This window comes from Zalophus californianus, chromosome 10, assembly GCF_009762305.2.
Source record: "Zalophus californianus isolate mZalCal1 chromosome 10, mZalCal1.pri.v2, whole genome shotgun sequence".
In the NCBI taxonomy this organism is placed as follows: domain Eukaryota; kingdom Metazoa; phylum Chordata; class Mammalia; order Carnivora; family Otariidae; genus Zalophus; species Zalophus californianus.
The window spans coordinates 68516563-68537124 of NC_045604.1; the positions used below are offsets into that span (position 1 = coordinate 68516563).

Sequence of the window (20562 nt, forward strand, 5' to 3'; positions counted from 1 at the left end):
CGCAGGGTTGCCAGTGGCCCTGCCCCCCACCCCCCAGCAGAGGACCTGGGCACACAGAAGGAAGAATCAGGAGGCGTGGACTTTGATCCCTTTGACTAAACCTCTCGTAACATGTTCTATAAAAAGCCAAACTCTAAAAACAAAACAAAAAATGACTTTTAGATTGTTGGAAGTCAAAGCTCTGAGATGCGGCCTGAACCGCAGGCTCATGGAAGGAGGTCGTGCGGGCAGCAGAGGGAACACGTTCTTTCCCACGCCCGTCCAGGCCGGGCTCTGGAGTCCCTGGCCCGAGCTGGCGCTGCGGCCCCTACAGCTCACTCAGCGTGGCCTCGGGCCACGTGACTCCGCCTCGCTGAGCCTGTCTTCTCCTGTCCACAAGGAGCATAGAAACAGTGCTATCTGCATCTAGAAGTATGGAGGGTAAGCTCGCACAGGCTCAGCAGACGTCAGGATTCTCAGCAAACCACCACCCTCCAAGGTTAGCCGCCTGCCCTCCAGCTTTGCTTTGTTATGCACATGGCTCTCCATTTATTCCGGGCTTGCTGACCCTGCAAGGTCTGGCAGACACAAGTGAAGATCTTTCCTGCCCTTCAGGAGTGACTGCCTCATGGGGAAACAGACTGCAAATTTCTCAACGGTATGTGGGGCCGCGGAATCATTTGGAGAGTCCAAAAGAGTGGTGCCTGGCCTGCCGGGGGTGGGGACGGGCTGCAGAGGGCTGGCGTGAGCCCCGAGGATGAGCCAAGCAGACCAGGAGAAAAGATGTAGGCAGAGGGGAGTTGTGCAAAGCCACAGGATTTCTCACGTGCAACCCTGGTGCTGTAGAGGTGCTGGGTCCCAGCCTTCCTACTGCCCCCAGAGTCCTAGATCTGTCTTTGGAAAAGTCCCTGCCGGGGACAGAAACGATGGGCTGAACTGGCGGCTGGGCACCGGACTGGTCAGAAGACCTGCCGCCCGAGTGAGAACCGGTAATGTGACTGCCCACAGCAGGTTTGGGGAAGGACGACTGCGTTCACCGCGGCCCCCACGCGGTGGGTAGTAGTAACGGGGCCCAGGGAAGGCCGAGCGGGATGGGGAGTCGGAAGTTGTCGGCGTCTGTGTGGCATATGAAGCCGGTGGCCCAAGTTCTGCAAATGAGGAGAGTGGGAGGCCCGCTTGCCAGAGAACACAGTTGACTTAATGCATCACATCCACGGGTGTTTCACAGACACTGTTTTACTGAGTGCGTGTATTTGAATTGTAACATCGGCTCTGTTATCACTCTAAACCGTTCACGCAATGGTTCTTTAAGCAATAGTTCTGATTCTAGGAATTTTCCCAGGCAAGAGGACCAGGAAGGGAAAGCAAAGTACTTTGGGGATGAAACGAGGTGTGCAGAGCAGGTCTGCTTGTCCTTCAAAGAACAAGGATGCAGTCCAGCTGGTGATTACAGAAATTGGACTTTGTAACATCTCATAAGGGTGCTTGAGGGTGGGGCGCCTGGGTGGCTGTCGGTGAAGCATCTGCCTTCAGCTCAGGTCATGATCCTGGGGTCCTGGGGTCCTGGGATCAAGCCCCATGTTGGGCTCCCTGCTCAGCGGGGAGCTTGCTTCTCCCTCTGCCTCCCCTCCCCCTGCTTGTGCTCTGTCAAATAAATAAATAAAATCTTAAAAAAAAAGAAGGGGGGTGCTTGAGGATTGGTGTTGTGTACAAATTATAGACTACTTGATTTTTTGATACCACATATTATTTTTAAAATACTTCACCATGGGGAGTCCAGGTGGCTCAGTCGGTTAAGGCGTCCGACCCTTGATTTCGGCTCAGGTCATGACCTCAGGGTCATGAGATCCAGCCCCTAGTTGGGCTCCCCACTGGGTGTGGAGCCTGCTTGGCATTCTCTCTCTCCCTCTGCCTCTCTCTAATAGAAAAAAAAAATGAAAAATAAAAATGCTGAAATAGAACACTTCACCACGTCACACTCAGTTTACCCCAGTGACACAGTTCAGCCCCAGGGCCCTGGCCCCGTGGAGCCAGCTGTACCCCATCAGACCACACCCCCGTTCTGCTGCCATCAAATGACATGGCGCTCCCCCCTGTGGAGCTGCTTCTAATCGGAGTCGCTGCATCTGAAAAAGGAAGTTCAGTGTTGGATGTGTTTGAACGCAAAAGTATTTTATTTATGAGGCTCTGCAGGATTCAGGAGTGTGTCATCTCAGTTTCACGTACAATAGTAAAAATAAAAAATTCAGCTTACAGGGAAAGATATTTCCAGATCTTCTGGGGGGGGGGACATTTTAAAGTAAAGTCACCCTAGTACCGTATTAGATAAAGACTAGTAAAGTGTGCAAATGTGATAAATACTACTGTGAATAATAGCTCATTTTATTAGCTGTTTTAATAAAGTACAGCTTTATAGTGAAAATAATGTACTAGAAATAGCTTTTTTATGATATGCTTACAAAATGTCAGATGTCAGGGGAACCATCCTCAACAATGATGATGCAACGCACATGCTCCATGTGAGCAAAGCTGAACGCAGGCTAGACGGGCTGACCATGGGAGGCCAGGGAAGCTCCAGGGACCACAGGGCTCACGCTCGGGACCTTCTCTGGGCTTCGATTAGTAACGCAGAAAGCCCACTTTCCAGCCCTTTTGAAGCTCCACAGAGGAATTCCTTTAGCCATGAGGACCTTCACTCCAGTACCACCTTGCCCTTTGGATGCCGCTTCATTCTCGAGTAGGGACTTATGGTGTCGTCCGTCACGAAATCATACAGTACTTTTATCCATGAGTTGTAGTGGGGGAGGTTGTCGTAGTACTCGGCAGCGATCTTCCTCACCTGCAAGGCCAAATGCGCAGCAAGAATGAGTGCTGGCGGAGTCAGATTGGACGCCACGGACCGACGCAGCACATACACCGAGAGGAAAAACCACCCTCCGCCCTCCTCTTGCCCCAAACGCTCACAGGTAAGAGCTGCAGTGGAGGGATCCCGGCGCCAAGCATTTCAACAGTGACATACACTCGACCCTCTAGGATCAAAGACTCTCTCCCATCAAGCTCTGAATGGTGCATTTTATTCTATTATTTTTAAAAAACATTTTATTTATTTGTTTGTTTGAGAGAGCGAGAGAGAAGCAGAGGGAGAGGCAGGCTTCCCCCTGAGCAGGGAGCCAGACGCGGGGCTCGCTCCCAAGACCCTGGGATCACGACCTGAGCCAAAGGCAGACGCTTAACAACTGAGCCACCCAGGCGCCCCTAAATGGTGCTGTTTAAATAGCTGAGCTATACATGGAAGTTATATCTTAATAAGGCTGTTATAAGAAACCTTGTCACACACACCCATTAACACCACGCACGGTAACTCCTGCAGTATGACGATCCAGTAAATACCAGGGATTTGCTGAGCACACAGAACCGAATGCTCCCTGATGCACACCTGACAGGAAGAGCCGGTAAGGGAAGACCAGAGCTCTGAGGACACCTGTCAGCGCAGCTCAGCAGTGAGACAGCAGGAAGCGAGCAGGAACGGAACAGACACTGCTCACCATGGGCCTTATGGCAAGTGATGTCTGAAGTGAGCAAATTCTGTTTGGGGCTGTTCAAGAAACCCCGCAAGATGGGGGCAGCTGGGTGGCTCAGTCAGTTGGGCATCTACCTTCGGCTCAAGTCATGATCTCAGGGTCCCGGGCTCGAGTCCTGAGTCGGGCTCTCTGCTCAGTGGAGAGTCTGCTTCTCCTTCTCCCTCTGCCCCTCCCCCTGCCTGTGCGCTCTCTCTCTCTCCCTCTCTCTTTTTCAAATACATAATTAAAATCTTTTAAAAACAGTTGAAAAAAGGGCGCCTGGGTGGCTCAGTTGGTTAAGCGACTGCCCTCGGCTCAGGTCATGATCCTGGAGTCCCTGGATCGAGTCCCGCATCAGGCTCCCTGCTGGGCAGGGAGTCTGCTTCTCCCTCTGACCCTAACCCCTCTCATGTGCTCTCTCTCAAATAAATAAATAAAATCTTAAAAAAAAAAACCCGTAAGTTAAGGTACAGTTGACTCTTGAACAACACAGTCTGAACCACGTGGTTCCACGCATACGCGGACATGTTTTCGCTAAACACAGTGCAGTCCTGTAAATGTGTCTTCTCTTCCTTATGATTTTAACATTTTCTTTTCTTGAGCTGACCTCGCTGCAGGAACACTGTATAGGACACGTAAAACATACAAAATACTGCTTACGTCATTGGTTCAGCTTCCAATCAACAGCAGGCTGGTAGTACATTTTGGGGGCATCAAAAGTCACATGTGGATTTTCAACCCTGTGGGGAGTTGGCACCCCAGCTCCTGTGTTGTTCCAAGGATCCACTGTGTGGTTAATGTTGAAAAATGATTTTGTTCAAAGGGCAACCAGCTTTGTATCCTCTTTAAAAAATAAGTGGAAATTCACTTCTTTAGGGAAGAGGCACACAAGGCCTCCCCTGTCGTCAGGCATGTGCATGGGCAGAGCGACACTGGGCACATTACACCTGCTTTCAAATTTGGCTCCAGTTGCAAGGTTTTTCCCCAAACATTTTATTTTGAAAAATGTGACAACTACAGAAAAGTTGAAAGAGCAGAACAGAGACCCCCCACTATGCCCTTTACCCAGGCCCACCAACTACCACGAGTCACTTTCTGTCTCTGCACAGACATACACCACATAGTATGCTTTCCCTGCTGAGCCTTTTGAGAGTAAGTTGCAGGCATGTGACAACTCACCCCTAACGTTCCACCCCACTATTCAACACCTACCTCCTACGAATAAAGACATTGTGCTACAAAACCATCATACTGTTTTCACACCCAAGAAAGTTAACATCAACACAATATTCTCGAGGATGCACTACTCATTTTAAAGCTTCCCCAATGACCCAATGTTCTCTCTAGATGTTTCCTTTCCTCGAGTGGGAATCCAGTCAATAATCAGAGGTCACACTTCGTTCTCATGTTGTGTGTTTTTGTATTGTAATCAGTCAATAGTTAAAAACTTAGGAGGAAATCCATAAAATTCGATTGGGTAGATATGATGGCATAAAATATTTGGCAATAGTTAGCTCCCTACGGGGCACCTGGGTGGCTCAAGTCAGTTAAGCAACTGCCTTCGGCTCAGGTCAGGATCCTGGAGTCCCGGGATCGAGTCCCGCATCAGGCTCCCTGCTCAGCGGGGAGTCTGCTTCTCCCTCTGCCCCTCCCCCCGACTTGTGCTCACACTCTGTCAAATAAATAAAATCTTTAAAAAAATTGTTAGCTCCCTTATATCATAGCTTAAAAAATTAAGAAAAACTAGTATTACCTTTCATACATATTCCCCTTTTTTGAATTATGGAAACATTTTTTGGTAATAAACTGTAAAAGCCACCCATTTTGAGGAAGGGAAGTCTAATAAAAGAATTAACCTGAAAGATAAGTTACGAAGGTGGGCCTCTGCAGAGGATGGAAGGATGGGGGTCAAACTGTGTTCTTTCACATCCTCCACAAACACTACACCCAAATCTGCCGCATGGGGAACAGGCAGGCCCTGCCTGAAGAAAGTCTGCCGCCCTGGAAACTGTCCATTTACTGTGCAGGCCAATTATGAGGGATGTCTGCATTTCCCAACAAGCCAGCACATAAATCTTAGCTAAGCCCATCAACTTAACAGTGATGAAAGGGACGTGAACCTGGGCTCACTTCACATGAGAACTCCTTTCTCAATCTGACTTGTTTATAAGTCGGCAGGTTCTCCAGCTGACCCCTAAGGGCCACCGCTAGGCTTCGGGACTCAGAGAGTGAACACCAAGGACTCAGGAGGGCACACTCAGGACGCACACTTGTCGTTTGCTTTGACGAGCAGCTTAGATGGGCAAAATACACTAGGTCCCTTTTGCTTTATTATTTTTTAAGGTTTTATTTATTTATTTGAGAGAGGGAGAAGCAGGCTCCTCGCTGAGCAGGGAGCCTGAGGGGGGAGGGGTGGGGCTCGATCCCAGGGACCCGGGATCATGACCTGAGCCGAAGGCAGATGCTTAACAGACTGAGTCACCCAGGTGCCCCCACTAGATTCCTTTTAAAATGGGCAAATTGAGACTGATTTTGGTCATATAACCATCAGAAATTAGAGTATGTGTCAAATGTCTTTACTTACCAGTGGAAGGCTTTTTCCGGGAATGTTGGGGAAGTCATGGTGCTCGTTATGGTAACCCACGTTGAAGGTGAGCAGATTCAGAGGCCCATAATACGAGTAGGTTTCATGTCCCTTGAGGAACATGTAATGTTCGGCTATAAAATGTCCAGAAATCGGGTGCAAGCCTAGCCCAAGTAAGGATGCTGCCAACATGTAGACCAAAGATTTAATTCCCAAAACATAGTAAATTATAATGTCAAAAGTGACCTGGATCACAGTATTAATAATTTCCAGGTAAGAAATTGGTTTAGGGTTGATGAACAGAGGTCGAAAAGCATAAAAGAGAGGCTGAAGGACAACCCATATAAACTTTCTGAAAGTGGTACAGAAAAACCAGCCTTCAAAATCGGTGGGAATATCCACATCGATGCCATCACCCCCAAGGTAGCGATGATGGTCCATGTGATACCTCTTAAAGGAAACTGAATAGGGAACGCCAATGGGAAGATTAGCAAATATTCCAAACCAGCGATTCCACATAGCTCTGTAGTGGCCAAAGGCGCTATTGTGGGAGACCTCATGAATAGCCAGAGTCACGGAGTGGTTAATGCAGCTGCCAAAGGCATACGCCCAAAATATGACCCACTTCCAGTCTAGGTCCTTCACTAAGTAGAATGCAACCAGTTGAGTGAGAACCATCATGGTTATAATCCAGATCAAGTTGGGATCAGGTTTCATCAAGGACTTTATCTCTGGATACTTTGCTGTAAAGAAAAACAAACAAACCAGGAGCTGAGAAGAGCACACACAAGTTCTGCAATTATAATTAAATCAACACCCATTAAATTAACACATTAATTATTTTTTTTCTTTTTCCCAATCGTGATATGCCCTCCATTAGAGACTTTATCCCCACTACCGGGAGGTGTATATTCCAATAGTAAAGTTACTAAATACCATGTCACAACAAATTTGTGCAGGAAAAATTAGCCTCAAAATCTAGACTCTCCGTACGAACAGAAAGAAAATCACACATGAGTAAAGATTTCATGTTACCTAATTCCCTTTTTACCCCTAACAGTTCTTTGTATATAAAACTGGTAAGTTTTGCAAAGTCACAATCACAGTCTGATAAATCTATTCTATATTCTAGTGTCTGACAGAGATACAATATATGTAGATACTTATGTATAATGTAGATGCAATGTACTTAGACACATATGATTTGTATGTTATAGAGAACACATACTTAGATTTTATAATTTCCTTTATAATGACTGAATCACTTCTAGTTGCCAGTTGTAACTTCTACCCACTTCCCTATTTTTAGACATTCAGATAGCTAAGATTGTTGCCAGCGTGGCCTTCTGACAGCCATCAGGAAATCAGGATAATGTGTGAGAACTGCACGGTGCTAATTTGTCAGATTCTTATTTGCGCTGTTGAATCTACATGCAAATATCCAAGTATGACGAAAAAGCCCAATAGCAAAAACTCTGCATTTCAGGCAAGTGTCCTCTAAGGGTAAATGCAAACTCTTCTCTGGATCTTACCCGCCCCTGCAACCCCCCCACCGCCAAGAGGGAGGCGGAGGTGTGATGAGTGTCTGGTTGTATATGTTGCTGAGTAGGTTTGATACAGGACAGCATGAAGAGGAAGGATCTTCTTTTGAGCTAAGTCATTCAGAATGTTTTTGAAAAGATAAAGAAGGGAAAAGAGCAGCTTCACCCTCTTTTCTCTACGTTTGAAAGGAGGAATTCAACCAAAGCTTACACTGCAAGGCAGGCTACTGAAGTCCGGTTTTATATATACGACGTGAGACTCCCCATTTTTTCTCTCCACTCCCTAACTATTAATCTTTGTTGGTTTAGTTCATGTTATCAAATGTTAATAATTTTGTAGGCAATAGACCACAAAAAGGTAACCGTTACCTACAGGCCTAGAAGTGAATTTGTCTAAAACTAATTTTCCTATCAAGTCATTCATTAAAATATGAGCATTTGGGGAGCGATTCTCCAACAACAAAACTGGTGGATAAGAAATAATTCCTTGAAGAATTCATTCAGGAAGTAATAATTCTGTGTATTTCTGTTCAGACAGAGCTCTGGCATCTTTACCTTATTTAAAACTTGGTGAAACTGACACATCTGACAAAGGATAAAAGGCAATACACATTTTATAGGTATTCTAAAATGATGAAATTCACATGCCTCGTTCTCTCAAGACAAATCAAGTTGCTCCAAGTAATTCTGTACCAAATGTCTGCAAAGCTTATTTTAGTACATAAAAACCAATACTACAACGGTACTGATATAATGAAGTAGGGAAAGAAGAGTTGTTGCAACAAATGGTGCTGGTTATCAACATGCAAAAGGCTGAAGATGGACCCCTTCCTCACACCGTACACAAAAATTAACTCAAACAGATCACAGACCTCAATACAAGAAAACTATTAACACTCTTATAAGAAAACAGAAGTAAATCTCCATAACCTTCGTGGTTTCTTAGATACTATCCCAAAATCATAAGTGACAAATGGCCAATGAGCACGAGAGATGCTCAACATTATCAGTCATTAGGAAAACGCAAACTGAAACCAAAATGAAGTGCCCCTTCACACATATGCTACAATGGTTACGATGACAGACAGGCAGTAACCAGGATATGAAGAAACCGGAACCCACAGACACTGCTGTTGACAATGTAAAATGGTGCGGCTGGTCTGGAAGAATCTGGCTGTTCCTCAAAATGCTGAACACAGAGCTACCAATGACCCAGCAATTCCACTCCTTGGCAGCTATCCAAGAGGAATGAAAACACATCCATCTAATAACTTCCATGTGAGGGTTCATAGCAGCATTATTCATAATAGTCATAAGGTGAAAACAACCCCACAGTCTAGCAATTGAAGAATGAATAAATGAAATGCAGAATAGCCATACGCTGGACTATTACTTGGCCGATAAAAGGAATAAAATACTGACCTACTACAACATAGATGAACCTTGAAAACATTATGGTAAGGGAAAGAAGACAGTCACAAAAGACCAAGGATTGTATAATTTCATTTATAAGAAATGTCCAGAATAGGGGCACCTGGGTGGCTCAGTCGGTTAAGCGTCTGCCTTCAGCTCGGGTCATGATCTCAGGGTCCTGGGATCCAGTCCCATGTTGGGCTCCCTGCCCAGCGGGGAGTCTGCTTCTCCCTCTGCCTCTGCCGCTCCCCCTGCTCATGCTCTCTCTCAAATAAAATAAAACCTTTAAAAAAATTGTCTAGAATAGGTAAATCTACAGAGACAGAAAGCAAATCAGTGGTTGCCTAAGGCTGAGGAGTGTGACTGGGGAACACAGGAACTGCTTTTGAGTATGGAGTTTCTTTCTGGGGTGACAAAATTATTCTAAAACTTAGATTGTGTTGATAGGTACACAACTGTGTGAACACACTAAAGAACACTGAATTGTACACTTTAAATGAGTGAATTTTATAGTTCATGAATTGTATCTTAATGAAGCTGTTAAAAAACATGTTTCTCTGTGGATGTATGGCATTAAAAGGAGCATTTCTTGTGCACTATTATTTGACCCACTAATGGTCTCGTTCCTAGCCTTCACTAAGGAGGTTATTTATTTACTTATTTTTCTTTTATTTTTTGATTTATATTTTCTTTAGAGAGGGAGGGGGAGGTGGGGCTGAGGGAGAGGGAGACAGAGAATCTTAAGCAGGCTCCATGTCAGCCTGGAGCCCAATGGGGGGCTCCATCTCACGATCCTGAACCTGAGCTGAAATCAAGAGTCAGATGCTCAACCGACTGAGCCACCCAGGCGCCGCTTGAGTAAATGCCTTTCAAATGAACTATAATGTAACTCCAAATATACATTTAGCATACAGATGTCAGTTGTTAAAACAGAGAGCCATGTTCCCTCATGTCTCTCTCTCTCTCCCCCCAAAACCCAACCAATTCCAGAAATACCTCTTTATCATTTAAGTATTCTCATCTTTCCTGAGGTTATTGCATCTCCACTCCAGAAATGGGATACTGAGCAGGTTTTGCACCTGCAGGGAAAGGGACTATATTTTCATTGAGGAATGTGTCATCCTTTTACTTTCCCAGTGAAATGGTTCAGTGATGTTAAGTATGTGGGAAAAGGCTCATTGTCAAGATAAGCATCAATAAGCACCTTTTCACTTCCTTGATTATCTGAGTATTAAATCCATGGCTAAGTTCCAGTATTGAGGCATTGGGTTTTTACAAGGTGGACACCAAATTGTTCTTATGGGGCATGCTGACTGTCTAAGGCATGGATCAAATGTATCATATGCTTTCTCTCCTGTGTAAGTGATTTGCAAAATATGTTTTAATTAAAAATAAAAAGAAAGCACACATCCAATAACCAAATCTCTCAAAGGGCTATCCTGAATAGCAACTGTAAAGATTCAGGCTACCAATTTACTGATTCCATTCTTTTAAATCCATTTTAATTGAACCTACTAACTCCTATTTGTAAAAGCATGAAATTTATAACTCTAGACACCCCAGCAAAAATCAGGGGCTGGCTTTCTCTGCTCACTGGGCAAATGGATGTTGAGAAGAAAAGCTAGGTAAGGACTTTGCGAGAAATCATTCCTCCTATTGGACTTAGTACCCATTGGTTCCCTGATCTTCTCAAAGAGGTGGAGAGCATCTGCCCCGATCGGAACCCCTGTAACGCTGCTCACGCTACGTCGTCGCTAAAGTGGGGATACCACCGACCAGCTTCTAAGAGTGCCCGGCGGGGTCGTGTCTGTAACCCACCCAGCACAATGCCGGCCCCGGCGTCAGGAGCGGCCTGGGCGCAGCTCCCGGCAGCTGAGCGCGCCCGGCACCTGCAGGGCCGGCCCAGGCCTAGCGAGCCTGGGGCGAGGGGCCCAGAATGGACAGTCGGGGAGCAGCCGGCCAAGCTCGGCCGATCTTCCGTGCGCCGGTTCTCGCGGCCGCCGAGCGGGAGGGATGGGGCCCACGCGCGGGTCCAGCCTCCCGGAGCCCCGAGCTCGCAGCCCCTCGCCCCCGCCCCGGGCCAGCCCTGCTCGCCCAAGGGCCCAGGACCACGCCCTGTCCCGCATCCGCCGGCGCCCGCGCTCCCGAGGCCCGCGCTGGAGGGTCTCCGAGCCGCAAGATCTGCCCGGGCGCGCCGGGAACCCTCCGGGCCGCCCCCGCCGGAACCCCCGCGCCCCTGAGAGCCCCCTCCCTGCCGGAAACGCCCCCGGGCCGCCCCCGCCGGGACCCCCGCCCCCCCGGGGTCCCCCGCCCGCCAGGAGCCTTGGCTCTTAACGGGCCGCGGGCGCCGGGGAGCCAGGCCGACGCGGAGCGCGCCCCCGAGGCGGGGGGGCCGCGCGCACATAACGGGGCGCGGGCCCGGCCTCCTCACCCAGGATCTCCTGGCGACGGCTGGCGTGCGGCTGGTCCGTGTAGACCCACTCGAAGTCTTCTCGCGCGACGCGGTTCCCCATGGCGGCGGCTGGCGGACCCGCTCCGGCTCTCGCTTCCGGCCCGGCTCCTCCGAGGCGGCGGCGGCTGCAGCTCCCGCAGAAGACGAAGGCCGGGGCGGAGTCCCGAGGCCCCGCCCCGCCCCGCCCCGCCCCGCCGGCCCATTGGTCACGCCCCAGGTCGCTCCCCCCCCCCCCACCGGTCCCGCCGGCCCATTGGTCCCGCCCCACGGCCCCGCCCCCGCCCCGCGGCCCCGCCCCCGCCCCGCCGGCCCATTGGTCCCGCCCCACGGTCCCGCCCCTCCGGCCCATTGGTTCGCCCCACGATCTGGTCGGGCTGGCCCCGCCCCTCTGGCCCCGGCTAAAACTATAAAGAGGAAGCTACTGCTAGGACCGGAGAGAGCCGCGGGCGAGGATCCTGGGCTGTGGTCCAAGTCGCTTCCGTACCTGGTCTTGGGATGGACCATGGGCGCCTGGGCCTCCCGACGCCGGCGCGCCGGAGCCCGAACCCGAGGAGGCGCAGGGCCTGAGCCAGCTGCCCCCGGAGCTGCTCCTGCTGGTGCTGAGCCACGTGCCCCCGCGCGCGCTGCTGGCGTGCTGCCGCCGGGTGTGCCCGGGCTGGCGCGACCTGGTGGACAGCCGGGCCTTGTGGCTGAGCATCCTGGCCCGGGAGCAGGTTGCCGTGCTGCCGCTCAACCGCAGCTGCCTGCCCCCCGCCCGCGACGGCAGGCCCTGCCTCCTGGGCCGCTTCTGCGAGCGCCGCCCGATCGGACGCAACCTCATCCGCAACCCCTGCGGCCAGGAAGGCCTCCAGCAGTGCGTGCAGCACGGTGGGGACGGCCGGGTGGTGGAGGTGAACTTGTTCCCGGTGCCTGGGGCCCCCTCGCAGACCTGCTTCGTGTCTTCCTACTGGTGGTGTCACAAAAAGCAGGTCTGGGACCTGGAGGGTCTGTGGCCAGAGCTGCCAGATAGTGGCAGGGTTGAGATCTGTGTGTCTGATTGGTGGGGAGCCCGGTGTCTGACGACTGTGGCTGTGGGTACAGACTCCTTGTCCAGCTTCTAGATGCCAGGCAGGACGTCCTGGACGAATTCACGTCTGCTTTCAGGTCACCCACGTGTTCTCCAACACCAGGATGGGCCTGCGCTTTGTGTCTTTCCAACGCCCGGGCCAGGACACACAGTTCTGGGCTGGTCACTATGGAGCCCGTGTGACCAACTCCAGTGTGGTCGTGCGGCGCCCCCGGCTGTCTTAGTCGAGGGCTGTCCTTGCAAAACAACCTGCCCGGTGCTTTCTGGGACCTGGGACCATTGGCCAAGGACCTGACCTCCCTGGCATCCTGGGTACTCCAGGATCCCCTCGAGGGTCCTGCTGGGCCCCGTCTTGGGGTTCCGCAAACTACTAGAAGAGAGTCCTTCCTTCAGAGTTCAGTACCGCTGTTACAGCGCCGTCCTCCCTCCCCCTGTTGGTGAGCAGGGCGCGATGCTGGTCCTGGAAGGGCTCTTGGTCCTCCTCGCGGAGGCCCTCTGCTCAGCTGCAGTCCCCTCTGCCCTTGTCTCCTCTCCTTTCTGCTTCAGGGGCTTTATCAGTCCCTTTAGAGAACGCCTCTCATCTCTGAAGTGGAATCCTTATGGCTGGGAAAATTCCAGCCACCTTGGGTGGCAAACTTAACGTCCGGCAGCTTTAAGGCTGGGACCAGGTCTCGCAGCTGAAAGCCGACTAGCTCAAAATATGTTTGGAGATCCTCAAGGACCCCAGTGATTGTGTGGTGTATAAAATTATTTTTTTAGCCTGGTGGCTCAGTCGGTTGAGCATCTGCCTTCAGCTCAGATCAGGATCCCGGGATCCTGGGATGGATCCCCGCGTCCAGCTTCCTGGTATTGGGCTTGCTGCTCAGGCTTCCAGCTTGGCGGGGAGTCTGCTTCTCCCTCTGCCTCTTTATGCCCTCCCTCACCCCCACTCATGTGCTCTCTCTTTCAAATATATAAAATCTTTAAAAACTTTTTTTATTTTGAAAATTTCCACAAACATTGAGAGAATAATGTATCAGCAACAACTGTCTGCCAATCTCACGTAATTTATTATTTTGCCAAAAAAACACACAAAAAACACAATTTCTTCCAGCATCCACCCAGCAGACAGAGGAGCTTGGAGCTCAGCCTCAGAGCCTGGGGGACAATGGGGGGGCTTCTAGCGAGAAATGGGCAGGCTCCGGCCCGGTCCCCTTCCTGGGTCAGGTAGTCTCCCCTGCTGGTGGGGACCCAGGGCTGAAGGATCCCTCCTCCCGTCAGGAGGTCCCCTCGCTGGTGGGGACCCGGGGCTGAATGATCCCTTCCCGCGGTCAGGGATCCCCTCGCTGGTGGGGACCTGGGTTTGAATATCCCCTCCCCGCATCCGGCAGTCCCCCCACTGGTGCAGACTAGTAGAGGCTGAAGCTGCAGTTGGCTTGGGTGTTAGGTCTGGGTTTGCTGACTGGGACTCGGCACAACTGATTCTGTCCATGGCCTTGTCTCTTAACAATTCTCCCGCTTTTGATCCGACCTTCAGCCTACCTGAGGATGTGATCAAAATTTAAGGCACTGGCAGGGCACCTGGGGGGCCCAGTCAGTGAAGCGTCTGCCTTCAACTCAGGTCATGATCCCAGGACCCAGGATCGAGTCCCGCGCCTGCTTCACCCTCTCCCTCTGCTGCCCCCCGCCTGTGCTCTTTCTCTGTCAGATGAATAAATAAAATATTTTTTTGTTTGTTTTTAAGATTTTATTTATTTGACAGAGAGAGACACAGCGAGAGAGGGAACACAAGCAGGGGGAGCGGGAGAGGGAGAAGCAGGCTTCCCGCAGAGCAGGGGGCCCGATGCGGGGCTCGATCCCAGGACCCTGGGACCATGACCTGAGCCGGAGGCAGACGCTTAACGACTGAGGCACCCAGGCGCCCCTGAAACTTTTCATTAGGAATTTCAGATTGAACTTTTAAAAGCCTCTAAAGCCAGGAAGCCAAGCCAAGGATTGTCATCAGATGTTACCTGCGATACTTACAGTTGGGGTGAATTCCTCCCTTCTTGAGATCCTCCCAAATAAGCTGAGGTTCCTGGACCTACCAAGAAGTGACCTTCCTTACTTACCTGGTAAGGCTTCCAAGAACCCGTGAGGAAGATTCCAGACTGATTTATCCAAGCAATTCCTGAAGCTGTGTGGTCACATCTGAGTCTATGCAGGTCTCTCTCAAATATGACATTCCAATCAAACCCTTGGCAATATGGCCAGCATTTGCAGTTGTGTCCTGTTACAAAGAAAACAGATTCTTATTGAACTTATGCAAATAACTACCCATATTGGTATGAAAAGAATCCTCAAGAGTTTCTGAATTCTGGAGGGAATAAGTCCAGAGAAAAGGTAAATATTTCATCTTTGTTTACAAAGCTGTACTGTACCAAATTGCTGGAAGGCATAGATGGTTTAAGAGAAGGCATTTCCTTAGGTCTGGAAAAACAAAACATTAAGGAACCAGCAGTATTTCAAACAAAAAGTCATAAAAAATCATAATCATCCTCGTGAGTTCATTCAGTCCCATATACTTTGTACTTGTTCTTCTGGAATCCAGTGTTTCTATTAGTTCTGGAAATTTGTACCCAGTTTAGTTTTATGATTTTAAAGTTATCAGAAAACTTGTACTTTTAAAGTCCTTTCCATGAATCTCTTTGAACACGAAGCATTTTGCAGGAACACTTTTGCAAAAGTGATCAGAGTAAAACAGTATAGCTTTGTAATAATCACCATTCTGACAGGTGTAAGGTGATATTTCATTGTGGGTTTGACTTGCATTTCCTTGATGGTTAGTGATATTGAGCATCTTTTCATGTGTCTATTGGCCATTCTGTATGTCTTCTTTTTCCTGTCAGGTTCTGAATGTCAGCTTCTAATTTGGACAATTCTGACCACAGAGCTACTCAAAAAATACTTTCAGATGGGAGTACCTGGGTGGCTAAGTAAGTTAGGCATCTGACTCTTGATTTCAGCGAGGGTCATGATATCAGGGTTGTGAGATCGAGCCCTGCTTCAGGCTCCATGCAGAGTGTGGAGACTGCTTGGGATTCTCTCTCTGTCTCCCTACTCATGACACGTGTTCTCTCTCTGTGTATTAAAAAAAAAAAAAATCCTTTCAAATGAAATTTACCACCATTCCCATCCCCACCTGGCTTATATTTTTTCTTTTTCCCCAGGCAGTAATTTCTCTCTCTCTCTCTCTCTGTCTCTCTCTCTCTCTCTCTCTCTCTATATATATATATATATATTTTAAAGATTTTATTGATTTATTTGACACAGAGAGAGAGACAGCTAGAGAGGGAACACAAGCAGGGGGAGTGGGAGAGGGAGAAGCAGGCTTCCCACGGAGCAGGGAGCTCCCAGGGAGCCCGATGTGGGGCTCGATCCCAGGACCCTGGGATCATGACCCAAGTCAAAGGCAGACGCTTAACGACTGAGCCACCCAGGCGCCCCTCAACTTATATTTTTAAGCCAAAGAACTGCCCCTCACCCATGAAAGCCTGATAAAAAGGAAGCTGCTAGGGTTAAAGTATAAAAGTTGGCCAGACATAGACAAATGAAAAATAGCAGACATTAGCAGAGGCTGGAGGAAGTGGGGAACGGGGAGCTATTGTTTGATGGGTACAGAGTTTCTGTTTGGGATGATGAAAAAGTTCTGGAACTGGATAGAGGTGATGGTTGTACCACATTGTGAATATACTTGATGCCACTTAATTGTACACTTCAAGATGGTTAAAATGGTAAACTATCTTACATATATTCTACCACACACATACACACAGGAACGACAGAGACTTCAGAGAAGTGTGAGACACCATTATGTTCATCCCCCGTATACATGTAATGGGAATGTAGGCAAATTTTTCAAAGAAAAAAATAGTTGAGAACAACCCACCTATGCTGAAAAACATTATTCTATACATGCAAGAGGCTCAATGGACTCCAAGCTCATGGACTCAATGGACAAAACAAGAGATCAATGCCCAGACACATTTTACATTGTAAAATGCTGAAACACAAGGAGAAAATCTTGAAAGAGCAAGAGAAAAATGACTCATTTCATACAAGGAGACCCCACAGCATCAACAGCTGGCTCCACATTGGAAGCAGTGGAGACCAGAAGGCAGTGGAATGGCATAGACAAAGTGTTGGGGGGAAAACACCCTAGCAACTAAGAATCTTATATCCAGCAAAACTATCTATCTTTTTTTTTTTTTTAAGATTTTAGTTATTCATTTGAGAGAGAGACAGAGAGAGCACAAGCAGGGAGAGAAGCAGAGGGAGAAGCAGACTCTCTGCTGAGCTGGGAGCCCAACACGAGGCTCGATCCCAGGACCTGGAGATCACGACCTGAGCTGAAGGCAGATGCTTAACCATCTGAGCCACCCAGGTGCACCGTGCAAAACTATCTTTCAAATATGAAGGTAACATTTCCAAATAAACATAAACCAAGAGAATGTGTTACTCAAAGAGCCATTTGGTAAGAAATACTACAGGAGGTTCTTCATGCTGAGAGCAAGTGACCACGGAAGATAACTCAGGTCCACATGAAAAGGTAAAGAGCACCAATAAAGTTAAGTACTTATAAAAGCTAGCATAAACACCTATTTCTTCTACTTTCTTAACTGATTTAAAAAGCAATTGTAGGGCGCCTGGCTGGCTCAGTCGTTAAGCGTCTGCCTTCGGCTCAGGTCATGACCCCAGGGTCCTGGGATCGAGTCCCACATCGGGCTCCCTCCTCGGAGGGAAGCCTGCTCTCCCTCTCCCACTCCCACTGCTTGTGTTCCTGCTCTTGCTATCTCTGTCTCTGTCAAATAAATAAATAAAATCTTTAAAAAAAAAAAAGCAATTGTAGAAAGCAATATGTATATAATTGTATTGCTGGCCTGATAGCATATACAAATATAAATAACAATAACAGCCCAGGTGATAAGAGCAAAGCTGCCTTGGATCAAGGAAATGACACCAGATGGTAACTCAAATCCACAGGAACAAATGAAAAGAAATGAAAATGGTAAATAAGGTGAGTATAGGGGCACCTGGGTGGCTCACTCATTAAGCGTCTGCCTTTGGTTCAGGTCATGGTCCCGGGGTCCTGGGATCGAGCCCCGCATCAGGCTCCCTGCTCCGCGGGAAGCCTGCTTCTCCTTCTCCCACTCCCCCTGCTTGTGTTCCCTCTCTTGCTGTGTCTCTCTGTCAAATAAATAAATAAAATCTTAAAAAAAAAATAAGGCGAGTATAACAAACTCCATATATAGTCCCTCTCCTCTCAGTTTCTTCCTGAAGCACAAGATTACATAAAGTAACAATTATAACAGTGTATTTGGGACTTGTGCCATACACAGATGTAATATGTTTAATGATAATAGCACAAAGCGGAGGGAAAGGAAACGGAAGTAATATTTATAGGAGTAACATTTCTATATGTCACTGAAATTAGGTTAGAATAATCTTGAACTCTCCTGATAAGTTAAAAGATGTATATAGTAAACCCCTAGAGCAAGCACTATGAACATAACAAAAACATGTAGTGAAAAAAATCATTAAAGGAATTAAAATTTTACACAAGGAAATATTCACTAAACACAAAAGAAATCAGTAAGGAGGAATAGAGGGGGAAAAGACGAGACATATAAGAAACAAAAAGTAAAATAGCAAAGATAAATCCAGCTATATCAACAATAACATTAAATGTGAATGGATTAAGGAATCTAGTCAAAAGGCAGAGATTGACAGACTAGATAAAAATATAAGCTCCAAATACAGATCTTCCTTGACTTCTGATGTGGTTATGTCCTGATAAACCCTGGTAAGTTAAAAATATGAACCATAAATCAAAATGCATTTAGGGGCACCTGGCTGGCTCAGTTGGCAGAGCGTGCAACTCTTGATCACAGAGTTATAGGTTCAGGCCCCACATTGTGTGTAGAGATTACTTTAAAAAATGATTTTAAAAAATTACATTTAACACACCTAACCTACAGACCATCATAGCTTTGCCGTGCATCCTTTAAAATTTATTTGTCAGAGAGAGAGAAAGCATAGCAGGGGAAGCAGCAGGCCAGAGGGAGAAGCAGGCTTCCTGCTGAGCAGGGAGCCCAATGTGGGGCGTGATCCCAGGACCCCGGGATCATGACCTGAGCCGAAGGCAGACGCTTAACTGACAGAGCCACCCAGGCGTCCCCCGTGCGCCCTTTAAATGCACTCAGAACACTATAGTTGGGCAGAACTACCTAACACAAGGCCTATTTTATAATAAAAGTGTTGAATATGTCACACAGTTTATTGACTATACTGTACTGAAAGTGAAAAGCAGAATGGTTGAAGGGTATCAGTTGTTTACCCCCGTGATCACATGGCTGACAGGAGGCTGTGACTTGCCCAGCATCGCAAGACAGTGTTGTCTCACACAGGAGAAAATAAAAATTCAAAGTATGGTTTCTACTGAGTACATATCACTTTCGCACCATTGTAACGTTGAAAAATTGTTAGACGAACCATCGTAAAGTTGGGGACTGTCTGTATATAGTGACTACAGGAGAGACCCTTCAGTTTCAGAGATGCAGATGACTTGAAAATAAAATAACAGGACAAGAGATGTCATGCAAACAGCAACAATCAGAAAGCTGGAGTGGTTTTGCAAGTATCAGATGCAATAGGCTTTAAACACAGCGATAATGGAGGTCGTTTTATAATGATAGCAAAACTGAACTGCGGGGACAAGTAGACAATTCAACCGTCATAGCTGGAGATTTGAATACCCACTCTCCAATAATGGAGAGAACAAGAGAACAACTAGTTGTGATCCACATGGGAATAGAAGACTCGGAAACACTGCGAACCCCCTAGACCTAAAAACTATGTATAGAAAACTCTACACAAGAGCAGCAGAAGACCTATTCTTCTCTGAACATCCTCTCAGATGCTCCCCATTCTAGGTCAGAAACCAAGCTTTGAAAAGTGAAAAGGATTGCAATGATACAAGGTATGTTTCCTGACTACAGTGGAATGAGAAATGAAGTCAAAAATGGAAAGAAATTTGGGGAACTCACGTATATATGGGAATTAACCAACACAGTCCTAAATAACCAATGAGTCAAAGACAAAGTCACAAGGAAAATCAGAAAATGCTTTGAGATGAATGGGAATGAAGACACAGTACACAAAAAGTGGTGGGACACAGCCAGTCAGTACTTAGAGGGAAATCTGTAGCTGTCAACATCACCACCAGCCACTTTCTGGACCGTTTCCCTCTTGCAAAACTGAAACTCTGCCCCTCACCCCTCTCCCGAGTCCCTGGCAGCCATCATCTTACTTCCCGTGCCTGTGACTGTGACTGATCCACGTATGTTACATAAGTGGAATCTCAGTGCTTGTCTTTATGTGACTGGCTTATTTCACTGAGTAGGACACCCTCGAGGTTCATTCATGTTATAGCAGGTGTCAGTCTCCTTGCTTTTGAAGGCTGAGTATCTTCCATGGTACGCACACCCCACATTTTGCTTCTGCACTCATCTGTCAGTGGACGCTTGGGTTGTTTCTACATTTTAGCCATTGTGAATAGCTTCTGTGAACATGGTGTATGTACACATATCTCTTCAAGACCCTGCTTTCTAGTTCTTTTATATACCCAGAATTGGAACTGCAGGATCGTGTAGTAATTCTATGATTTTTTTTAGTGTTGTTAAAGGATATGATGAAGGATCGGAATCAACAGCCAGATGGAATTGATACACAGGGTGAGGTGGGGGAGAGGGGCTTGGAACTTCGTGTCCTCTCCAGGCACGTGACACTCCCCACATCTCCACGGGTTCACCACCCAGAAGCTCCGATTTTTAATTTTTTGAGGATTCACCACACCGTTTTACACAGTTGTACCATTTTACCTGCCCGCCAACAGGGAAGGATAGTTCCAGTATCTCTACATCCTCACCCATACTGTTACTTTCTGGTTT

The 20562-nt window shown here is 47.8% G+C and overlaps 1 protein-coding gene and 1 pseudogene across 2 annotated transcripts; one reads left to right on the forward strand and one right to left on the reverse strand.

Annotated features, from left to right (window-relative positions):
• Positions 1-2100: 2100 nt before the first annotated feature.
• Positions 2101-11692, reverse strand: DEGS1 (delta 4-desaturase, sphingolipid 1). 2 transcript variants are annotated; one of them, XR_003523326.2, is made up of 4 exons: positions 11509-11692; positions 6124-6866; positions 4200-4325; positions 2684-2818 (listed from the first exon to the last, which is right to left on the reverse strand). XR_003523326.2 is itself a non-coding variant. In XM_027613326.2 (3 exons), the coding sequence occupies exons 1-3, from the start codon at positions 11588-11590 to the stop codon at positions 2672-2674; spliced, it is 972 nt and encodes a 323-aa protein (XP_027469127.1). In that variant the 5' UTR covers positions 11591-11689; the 3' UTR covers positions 2101-2671. The 2 variants fall into 2 exon arrangements, 1 of the variants encoding a protein (XP_027469127.1); XM_027613326.2 differs by lacking the exon at positions 4200-4325 and having other exon boundaries at positions 2101-2818; positions 11509-11689.
• Positions 11589-12995, forward strand: LOC113932579 (annotated as a pseudogene).
• Positions 12996-20562: the final 7567 nt, after the last annotated feature.